This window comes from Pan paniscus, chromosome 1, assembly GCF_029289425.2.
Source record: "Pan paniscus chromosome 1, NHGRI_mPanPan1-v2.0_pri, whole genome shotgun sequence".
Classification (NCBI taxonomy): Eukaryota; Metazoa; Chordata; class Mammalia; order Primates; family Hominidae; genus Pan; species Pan paniscus.
In genome coordinates, this window is record NC_073249.2 from 104,900,820 (window position 1) to 104,912,457 (window position 11,638).

At 43.2% G+C, this 11,638-nt stretch overlaps 1 protein-coding gene across 1 annotated transcript in view; it reads left to right on the forward strand.

The window, feature by feature from the left end:
• LOC117975161 (membrane-associated guanylate kinase, WW and PDZ domain-containing protein 3-like) overlaps positions 1–10,959 on the forward strand; it is a 173,462-nt gene extending 162,503 nt beyond the window's left edge. Inside the window, exon 12 of the mRNA XM_063604771.1 lies at positions 7,337–10,959. Within this exon, the coding sequence (XP_063460841.1) occupies positions 7,337–7,654 (318 nt within the window). The 3' untranslated portion in view covers positions 7,655–10,959. The remainder of the gene's footprint in view (positions 1–7,336) is intronic.
• The last annotated feature ends 679 nt before the right edge of the window (positions 10,960–11,638 follow it).

Here is an 11,638-nt window from a genome sequence, read left to right on the forward strand (position 1 = left end):
TGCAGGCTCAGTGAAACCTAAGTGGCAACAATGTAACAAGAGTTTCTTTCAGACCTTAGTGTTTTCTGGAAAAGAAGGGCATGTTGAGGTAATCTGTACACATCTGAATGAAAACAGGAAACTCCTAGCAATCTATCTGCAGTTTGTCCAGTCCCCCAGATTGCCCAACTCTTGTAGAGACCAAGGTCAGCTCCTATAATCAAAGAAGCCTAAACCACTAGGGCTTACAAGGCTATAAGCACCCAGCTGCCTACCAGCTACAACTTAGTTTTGTTAATCACTTAGTGTGGCAGAGTCGGTGAAATGTTTGACCTCAGACTTAAAAGGCCAGGGGAGTATGTCCTAAGGACCAGTTCATGGACACCACCTGCTCAAACAGATAATCATTTCAGGAGCCCCAACATTCTCAAATACCCACCCTGAAACTTTCATTTAAAGCTATGTGTCCTTTGACTGTGGCCAACAGTAAGATCATTCTAGACCTGCGTCTTAAGGTTTCTCAAAATTTCCAAGAAGAAAATCCACAATATTCTTCTCCCGATTATATTTCTTTTTATCATGGTTGTTTCTAACTTTTAGTCATTGCAAGGTTTTATTTTTAGTCATTTGGGGGTTTTATTTTTCTCTTTAATCTATGGACTGTCCAGAGGGAGTCTATTCTGACAAAAGGGCACCTTTTTCAGCCTGAAGGACAAGAGGTAAACAGCATGCTGCTCGATTGATCACTGTGGAATTGCCCCTGGCCAGTGGTCCTGGGTGGAATGTACATATGGCATGCATGTGGTTAAAAAGACCAGATAAAAACAGATTCTAGGGAAAGTGCTCGAAGGAAGTGGACAAGTTTAAATACCTGTCATTTTGCATTTTTACAAAATATAGTTTTAAACCTCATTTGGAAAACTAAACTCAGTGCTACCAACAGTAGCCAAGATTTATTAATTGAAAGGGAGCTCTAATTCTTTTTCAGTCTCATATTTTTTTTTCTTGCAAATCCAGGTGTCAGTACGTATTTCCACCAAAGTGATTTTTGATTGAGGAATTATTTCATCCTGAGGGCTTCATTTTGTTAGTTTTTGATTTGCACAGAAATGTGTTTTTCTCACGTCATTCAGGATGGATCTTCAGTGTTGCTGTTTGGATGCCTTATGCTCCACAGACCTTCACTCATATTCCCTAGTTCTGCTGGGCATGGGGGGCACGTGGGGCCCGTGCTCACAGGTCCCAAACAATAAAAGATGGTTCTTCCATCAAGAAATTCTCGGAAATAACAAATCTCTGAGAAGAAGATAACCGGCCCAAAAGAGATAGGTCCTGGGTATTGGGAAATGTGTCTAGAATACAATGCATAGCATCACCTACTATTGGCCAGGTTAATACACAAACAATTGGAATTCTCAGATTAAAAATAATAATAACAAAGAGGAGAAGGAGGAAGAGGAGGGGACAAAGGAAAAGAGCCAGAACTTCATCTTAGAACAGAGTCAAGCCATTGGCATTTTTTGCTCCCAGATTTTAATCTGTCAGAGGATTCTGTCCCTTACTTGCACTGTGATTTTGGCAAATTCTTGTCCTCTCTGAGCCCTCAGATCTTAGCTAGCAATGGCAGTGGTACTCACCTCTAGAAGTGTTGTGTAGGCTAAGTGTGATAATGCTTACAAGTGCTACATAAATATTGCTTTTATTGTTTATCATTGCCTTCATCAATTCTGTGACCATTGCTCTGCCCAGGCCACCTTCCTTCTTGACCACCACAGAGACCACACCTGTTTCTGTATACCTTTGATACCTGTGAACCTTAAACATCTTGTCCAAACAATTCTGCCCATCCTGGAATCTCCCTATATAATTCTTACTTGAAATGACCTTTCCCTGTCTAATTTCCACCGACTTGCAAGTCTCACCCTGGAAACTTATTTTATTTCCTGATATGCAGGGTTAAGTCTTGTTTTATAACATTCAGCTTGTGTTCCTACGAGATTCAAGTAAATAGTAGGGCCTAATATATGTCTGGTTTTCAATGTGCATTACCTCTAAAATCAAAGTACAAGCGACAGGAAATATTCAAACATGACAAAAGAAACACAATAGTTCGAACCATACTTAACTAGAATTTTAAGGTTGAGTGCGGTGGCTCACACCTGTAATCCCAACAGTTTGGAAGGCCAAGATGGGAGGATCACTTGAGGCCAGGAATTTGAGACCAGCCTGAGCAACATAGTAGGATCCCATCTCTATATTTAAAAACCAAAAGATGGCCGGGCGCGGTGGCTCACACCTGTAATCCCAGCACTTTGGGAGGCCAAGTTGGGCGGATCACGAGGTCAGGAGATTGAGACCATCCTGGCTAACACGGTGAAACCCCATCTCTACTAAACGTACAAAAAATTAGCCGGGCGTGGTGGCAGGCGCCTATAGTCCCAGCTACTTGGGAGGCTGAGGCAGGAGAATGTCGTGAACCCAGGAGGCGGAGCTTGCAGTGAGCTGAGATAGCGCCACTGCACTCCAGCCTGGGCAACAGTGCAAGAGTCCAAAAAAAAAAAAAAAAAAGCAAAAATAAAAAATAAATAAAAATAGAATTTGCATGGGCCAGACACAGTGGCTCATGCCTGTAATCCCAGCACTTTGGGAGGCCTAGGCGGGTGGATTGCCTGAGCTCAGGAGTTCGAGACCAGCCTGGGCAACACGGTGAAACCCCATCTCTACTAAAGTACAAAAAATTAGCTGGGTGTGGTGGTGCACGCCTGTAATCCCAGCTACTCGGGAGGCTGAGGCAGAATTGCTTGAACCCAGGAAGTGGAGGTTGCAGTGAGCCAAGATCGTGCCACTGCACTCCAGCCTGAGTGACAGAGCAAGACTCCATCTCAAAAAAAAAAAAAAAAAATTGCAGAGAATATACAATTTTGATTAATTGAATTTACAACTACATGGGAAAATTACTTCCATAAGTTTTCTATAAAGACTTTTAAAATGTACAAATTTCTCATCTTTAAGGACAATGTAGTGACTATACCAATGCTTATTTGATGAGTAGGGACTTTTTAATGCATATGGCCATAATGCTAAGCAATTATCGTTATTATTATTATTATTATTTTCAGATGGGGGTCTGGCTCTGTCTCATAGGCTGGAGTGCAGTAACACAATCTCAGCTCACTGCAGCCTCCACCTCCTAAGTTCATGCAATTCTCCCACCTCAGCCTCCCGAATAGCTGGGATTACAGAGGTGTACCACCACACCTGGCTAATTTTTATATTTTTAGTAGGGATGAGGTTTCACCATGTTGGCCAGGCTGGTCTCAAACTCCTGACCTCAGGTGATCCACTCACCTTGGCCTCCCAAAGTGCTGGGATTACAGGCATGGGCCATTGCACCTGGCCAATGCTAAACAATTATAAATACAGGATAGATTGAGACAGAAAGACGAGGTTAAGTATATTCTAACTTTTAAACAGATCAGCACTAGTATGAGCAATTTTTTTTTTGTATTTTCTTTTTTAGGGAGATAGAAGTGTTTTACTGGAAGAGAGAAGGAATGCTTAATCAGTTTTACTATTAGATACAATCACTCAGGAAAAAAAGAGGTTTTGCTACATGTAGATAAAGAGGCTTCAAAGTTTATTGTTAAAACTGATAAAAGACAATGATCAGAGGAATATTTCATTTGTTTTTTGTGAGTCCTTTTGAGAACATGGAAAGAATTCAAAGTTAAGAGGTAATATGACTTGGAAAAAAGGAGCTCCACTTTTTCAGCACTGCCACTTCCAAGCCACAAAACCTAAGGGAGAAAACTGATCTCACTTCCCCTTACTTTCCTCACCTGTACAGTGAAGGGTTTTCAAGGTCTTCTCCAGAACAATATTCTAAGAATGCTTTGCAAAATTAAATATGCATTTATTGATAGTTTACTATGTGGAAAAGCATCATGTTATCTCATAGGATACAGAAATGCAAAAACAGTAAGTACTTTCAAAACACACTTATCATCAGGAGCCAGTGTATGAACCTTTGAAAAGTTTTAAGTCATAAACTGTTTCCCTTTACAAGTGGCCATTCTGATGCGGGGCAGGGGAGCCCCCAAACTGGGGCTTAGCCTGGCAGGGTTCTTGGCTTCACTCCAAAAAGAATTCAAGGGTGAGCTGGTGGTGTTAGACAGCAACTTTTATTGAAGCAGCAGTGTACAGCAGTGGCAGAGGTACTGCTCCTTGCAGAGCAGGCCTAACCCACAGGCAGTGTGCCCAGAGTAGCAGCTCAGAGGCAACTCTGCAGTCATATTTATACCCATTTTTAAGTATATGCAAATTAAGGGGCAAATTATGCACAAATTCTTAGACAAAATATGGTAACTTCCAGATTGATATGGTTTGTCTCTGTGTCCCCACACAAATCTCACCTTTATTTGTAATAATTCCTACGTGTTGTGGGAGGGACCCCGTGGGAGGTAATTGAAACATGGGAGCAGGTCTTTCCTGCACTGCTCTCATGATAGTGAATAAGTCTCATGAGATCTGATAGTTTTATAAAGGGGAGTTCCCCTGCACAAGCTCTCCTGCCTGCCACCATGTAAGATGTTAACTTTGCTCTTCCTTCATCTTCCACCATGATTGTGACGTCTCGCCAATCATGTGCAACTGTGAGTCCATTAAACCTCCTTTATAAATTACCTTGTCTCATGTATGTCTTCATTAGCAGTGTGAGAACAGACTAATACACAGATCATTGAGTCACTGCCATGGCAAGGGACAGTAACTTCCAGGTGTTGCCATGGCAATGGTAAACTGACTTGGCAAACTGGTGTCCAGATCTTACAGAGAGGTGCTTTCTCCTCTTCCCTCTTTTAGCTAGTCCTCAATCTGGTCTGGTGCCCAAGCCCTGCCTCTGGAGTCGAGTCTCACCTTCTACCTCAATTCCATATGATGCTGGTCTGTTGAGGAGCAGTAGTAACATGCCTTTACCCTGGAGGAATGGACCACCAATAATCCCTGTACAGGTCTTCAGATAGTGAGCATTTCCTTCCCTTTCCTGTGCATTTGCTTTGGACTCCTCTAAGCAATTGGAAAGCAAAAAATTAATCTATATTTGGTTAAAAATAACAGTATAATTGCTGATAATAATCATGGTAATGAGAACAGTAACAAGGAATCCACCTGTGAGTTATTTGAATTCACGTATAAATTTAAACTAAAAATCACCTTTGAAACTAAGCATGGAATAATGTATTTTGGATATTCTTTAGAAAGGATGATGACCGGTTAACCATCTAGACACAAATCTGTGAAGATGCGTATAGGAAGTAAAAAATAAATACATAAAAATTGAGCTTAAGACTTTTTTTCTTTTAACTGATGTTTTGCCAGTATGTTATGGGCTTCATCAGAGAATGCAAACACAGACTTGTGTTTGGACTTCAAAGCATTTTTCAGTTCCAGCTTAAGTAATGAAATAAATGTGTAAAGTCACAGATCTAGGGACTGCTTTGTATTGCTGGTTGTTTTATCACAACATTGTTTTTTAAAAAGATAGCTCTGTAGATTTAACTTTAATACCTGAAAAAAATTGGAAAGCCATTCAAGAGATTGATTTGCAAACAAGGAGAAGATACTAGCTAGTGCTTAGCATGGCTTATTCAGAATAAATTCCACTGGATTAATCTGATCTCATGAGACAGTGACATACTTGACAAATGTTGGGCTGTGGGTATATGAGAAGAGGAAACAAAGATACAATATGTAAACTTATGTCAACGATCAGGGTACATTTAAAACTAGCATCATGTTAGTTTATTCTAGACACATGAACATATACCACTTTTCAAAATCATTGTCTCTGTAACCCTGCTGGAGGCTCAGTTGCCTCATCTGTAAAATATGAGTGATAAATCAGTTCAGTGTTTTTCAAAGCATGGCATGGCCTTTCTGAGGGTCATGAGATTAATCTATTATAGTAGGTAACAACTATCAATTTAAAAAACATATAGTAGAATAAATTAGAATAGAAACCATCAGAGTTAATTGCATGTAGAAAGAGTGGGTTCTGTTTTGTATAACTTTTCAGTTATGTACTCTATGTGTGTGTGTGTTTAGTGGGGCATAATATTGAGAGGGGACAGCGTGCTGGCAGCCCTTGCAGCCCTCTCTCACTCTCGGCACCTCCTTGGCCTTGGTACCCACTCTGGCCATGCTTGAGGAGCCCTCCAGCCCTCCGCTGCACTGTGGGAGCCCCTCTCTGGGCTGGCCGAGGCCAGATCCAGCTCCCTCTGCTTGTGGGGAGGTGTGGAGGGAGAAGCACGGGCGGGAACCAAGGCTGCATGCGGCGCTTGCGGGCCAGTGCAAGTTCCGGGTGGGCATGGGCTCGGCGGGCCCCTCACTTGGAGGGGCTGTCCGTTGCACTGGCCCCAGGCAGTGAGGGGCTTAGCACCCGGGCCAGCAGCAGCGGAAGGTGCGCCAGATCCCACAGCATTGCCGGCCTGCTGGCGCTGTGCTCGAATTCTTGCCAGGCCTCAGCTGCCACCCCACAGGGCAGGGCTTGGGACCTGCAGCCCGCCATGCCCAAGCCTCCCCCCAGCCATGGGCTCCTGCGCAGCCCAAGCCTCCCGGATGAGTGCCACCCCCTGCTCCGCAGCGCCTGGTCCCATTGACCGCCCAAGGGCTGAAGTGTGTGGGCACACAGCACAGGACTGGCAGGCAGCTCTGCCTGTGGCTCTGGTGCGGGATCCACTAGGTGAAGCCAGCTGGGGTCCTGCATCTAGTGGGGACTTGGAGAACCTTTATGTCTAGCTATGGGATTGATAATACACCAATCAGCACCCTGTGTCTAGCTCAAGGTTTGTAAACACACCAGTCAGCACTGTGTGTCTACCTCAAGGTTTGTAAATGCACCAATCAGTGCTCTGTGTCTAGCTGATCTAGTGGGGACTTGCAGAACCTTTATATCTAGTTAAAGGATTGTAAATACACCAATCAGCACTCTGTGTCTAGCGCAAGGTTTGTAAACACACCAATCAGCAGCCTGTGTCTAGCTCAAGGTTTGTAAATGCACCAATCAGTGCTCTGTATCTGGCTAATCTAGTGGAGACTTGGAGAACTTTTGTGTCTAGCTCAGGGATTGTAAATGCACCAATCAGCACCCTGTCAAAACGGACCAATCAGTTCTCTGTAAAACAGACCAATCAGCTGTCTGCAAAATGGACCAATCAGCAGGATGTGGGTGGGGCCAGATAAGGGAATAAAAGCAGGCTGCCCAAGCCAGCAGTGGCAACCTGCTAGGGTTCCCTTCCACACTGTGGAGTCTTTGTTCTTTTGCTCTTTGCAATAAATTTTGTTGCTGTTCACTCTTCAGGTCTGCAGTGCCTTTATGAGCTGTAACACTCACCGCAAAGGTCTGCAGCTTCGGTTCGGAGGCCAGCGAGAGCAGGAACCCATCAGGAGAAATGAACAACTACGGACAGGAGGAAGGAACAACACCAGAGGCACCACCTTAAGAGCTGTAACACTCACCTGGAAGGTCTGCAGCTTCACTCCTGAAGCCAGCAAGGCCACAAATCCACCAGAAGAAACAAACTGGGAACATGTCGGAACATCAGAAGGAACAAACTCCAGACACACCATGTTTAAGAACTGTAATACTCACTGCGAGGGTCCACCGGATCATTCTTGAAGTCAGTGAGACCAAGAACCCACCAATTCCGGACACAATATGAAATGTACTTCTTACTGTGACCTGAAATCAAAAACAGTCCAAAGCCAGTGGACTTGATATCTATGGTCCCATCTTATTTTTTTCTTTCCCTCAGCAAACATTTAGTGCACTTACCATATGTTTTAGTCCATTCTGGCTCTAACATTTTATTTTATTTTATTTTATTTTATTTTATTTTATTTTTTTTCTGAGTTGGAGTCTCGCTCTGTCGCCCAGGCTGGAGTGCAGTAGCACAATCTCAGCTTACTGCAAGCTCCACCTCCTGGAGTCACACCATTCTCCTGCCTCAGCCTCTCAAGTAGCTGGGACTACAGGCACCCGCCACCACGCTCGGCTAATTTTTTTTTGCATTTTTAGTAGAGACGGAGTTTCACTGTGTTAGCGAGGTTGGTCTCAATCTCCTGACTCGTGATCCCCCCGCCTCGGCCTCCCAAAGTGCTGGGATTACAGGCGTGAGCCACCACAGCCGGCCAAACCATTCTTATGTAATATTAATGTATTTAAAAGATTCTATATTCACACACACACACATTTATTAAGTTTTAAAGCACAGTAATAAAATAAACCCACCACCAACTTAAGAACAAGAAAGAATATTACTAACTGCATAGGTTATGCCCCATCCAATCCTAGCCACCGCTTCTCTCTAGAGGTAACCAGGAGCCTAAATTTTACATTATGTCTTTATTTCTTATCTCTTTTATTACATATACATATCCCTAAACAACATTGTTCTTTGCTTTGATTTGTAATGACTTTTGTAAAAATGGTACTGGCGTGCATCTTTTTTGCAGCTTGATTTTATCACTGAAGTACGCTCAACAATTCATAAGTGTAGCAAGAATTCATTGATGTGATACAGAAGTGCTGGGTAGAGAAGGGCATGGTCTCTTTAACTGATACAGAAGTGGGACAGAGAAGTGCTGAGTAGAGGAGGGCGTGGTCCCTGGCGAGGGCTCCACCCCATGGACCTAGGTGAAGACAGGCATTTTTATTTTCCTGCCCAAATGTTGGGTTTCCCAAGACCACCCTGGCCTGCCACACCCTCCATCCTGTGCCTATAAACACCCCTCCCCCCACCCATTCCCCAGACCCTAGCAGGCAGACACACAGGCAGCTGGATGTGGAGAGTAGCACATCAGCGGAAGAACACACGGGCGGCTGGACATTTAGAGGAACCCACAGACAGGCACCCACACACTGGCAGGCCACCGACTGGCAGAAGTAAAATGACATGGAGTTTGGCTGGGGCAGTCTGAGGAAAGCCCAGGCCTCTGAGTGCCCAACTCCAGGGAAAAACCTTCTCCATCCTCTTCTCACTTCCCCGGAGCTACCGCCACTCAATAAAACCTTACATTCATTCTGCAAACCCATGTGTGATCTGATTCTTCCGACACACAAAGGCAAGAACCCAGGATACAGAAAGGCCTCTATCCTTGAGACAAGGTAGAGGGTCTAATTGAGCTGGTTAATACAAGCCACCTATAGAGGGCAAACTAAAACAGCACCCTGTACCACACGCCCACAGGGGCCTCAGAAGCTGTAAACATTGACCCCTAGACACTGCCATGGGGTTGGAGCCCCACAGCCTGCCTATCTGTATGCTGCCCTAGAGGTTTGAGCAGGGAGGCACTGAAGAAGTGAGCCACACCCACATGGCATGCCCTGCAAGGGGGACAAGGGAAATTTTCCCATTTCACATTTTCTGTGCTGTATAATATTCCATTCTATGACTATACCACCATTTTTATTTAATCCTCCTTTTCCCCAGTGAGCTGCTATGCATATCCTTTAAAGATCTCCTCCTGTACATATGCCAGGAATTCACTCAGGTGAAGCTTTCCAGTCTATTTCACATTATGGCACTGTCAGACCTGCATTAATCTGAACTGCAGCTGCTCCCAGCTCTACTCAGCAGACCAAACAGCACACTGTGGCTTCTCGACACATCATTTCACCACTGTTAAACTGCTGCTGTAAGGAATACCTTATCTAGGTGAAGAGTTGCCAGATCCTCAGGTATAAGAATTTTTGATTTCACAATGTGGTTTCCTAAAGTGGTCATGCCAATTTTTAGTCTGGATAGCAAAATATGTCTATTTTCCCACATCCTCACTTTTAGTTGCTATTACCAGACTTCTTAGTTTTTGCCAATCTAGTGTATATGAATTCTATTTCATCATGGTCATAATTTGCATTTCCCTGATTACTAATGATTTTGAGCATTTTTTTTTCTTTTTCTTTTTCTTTTTCTTTTTTTTTTCAGATGGAGTTTTGCTCTTGTTGCCCAGGCTGGAGTGCAATGGTGTGATCCTGACTCACTGCAACCTTTGCCTCCTGGGTTGCAATTCTCCTGCCTCAGCCTCCCAAGTAGCTGGGATTACAGGTGCATGCCACCACGCCCAGCTAATTTTTGTATTTTTAGTAGAGACAGTCTGGTCTCGTACTCCTAATCTCAAGTGATCCGCCCTCCTCGGCCTCTCAAAGTGCTGGGATTACAGGCGTGAGCCACTGTGCCTGGCCTGAGCATTTTCTCTTATATTTCTCAAATGTATTTCCTCTTCTGTGATATGCCTGTTCAAATACTTTATCCATTTTTCTGTTTGGAAGGGTTTTTTTTTTCTTATTTACTTTGCAAGAGTTCTTTATGAATACAGGATATTAATACTTTGTTGGTTATATGTTGTCTTAGTCAGCTCAGGCTACCATAATAAAATGCCATAAGCTGGGTGACTTAAACAACAGAAAATTTATATCTCAAAGTTCTAGAAGCTCGAAGTCCAAGATCAGGATGCCAGCATGGTCGGTTTCCAGTGAGGGTTCTTTTCTTGACTTGCAAACAGCTGCCTCTGCTATGGTAGACAGAGCCATCTGTCTGCTGTCTCTTCTCATGAAGGCACTAATCCCATATGAGTGTCCCACCCTCATGACCTCAGCTAACCCTAATTACTTCCCAAAGGGCTCATCCCCAAATACCATCACATTGGAGGTTAAGCCTGCCACATATGAATTTGGGGGCGGACATAATTCAGCCCATAGTATATATATTACGAATATCTTCTAGTTTGTTATCCTTTTACTCTTGTTATGGTGCTTTTTGATGAGCAATTGTAAGCTCACAAATCTTGTTTTTGTAGCAACAAAATTTTTATATTTTCTTGAATATATATACATTCTTCTAAAAGTTTTATAGTTATGTCTTTACTAGTTTCATTTTTATACATCTGGAATTTGTTTTTGTGAATAAAACAGATTCAATTTCATTTTTGTCCATGTGGATAATTAGTAATATAAATACCGTTTACTGTGTGATCCATACTTCCCAGTGAGCTGCTAGGAAACCTGGTCATCATCATAATTTATGGCAGGCCAACTGTCAGATTCCCCTGTAAGTTCCCTATTCTGTTGCATTGATCAACTTCATTATCCCCATGCCAATACATTATCTGAGAAACTATGTATTTATAATACATCTTGACATATGAATGAACAAAATCCTTTAGCTTATTATTCCTCAGAAGGGTCTGTTTTTTGTTTTGTTTTGTTTTTGAGATGGAGTCTTGCTCTGTCACCAGTCTGGAGTGCAGTGGTGCGATCTCGGCTCACTGCAACCTCCACCTCCTGGGTTCAAGTGATTCTCCTGCCTCAGACTCCCACATAGCTGGGACCACAGGTGTGTGCCACCATGCCCTGATAATATTTGTATTTTTAGTAGAGACGGGGTTTTGTCATGTTGACCAGGCTGGTTTCAAACGTCTGACCTCAAGTGATCCACCTGCCTCAGTCTCCCAAAGTGCTGGGATTAGAAGCGTGAGCCACCACGCCCGGACAGAAGGGTCTTAAAAATTCTTGGGCCTTTGTTCTTACATGTAAATTTCACAATTTATACATTATCAAGTTCTTTTTGGAATTTTGTTCGATGTAATATAATGGAATCAATCT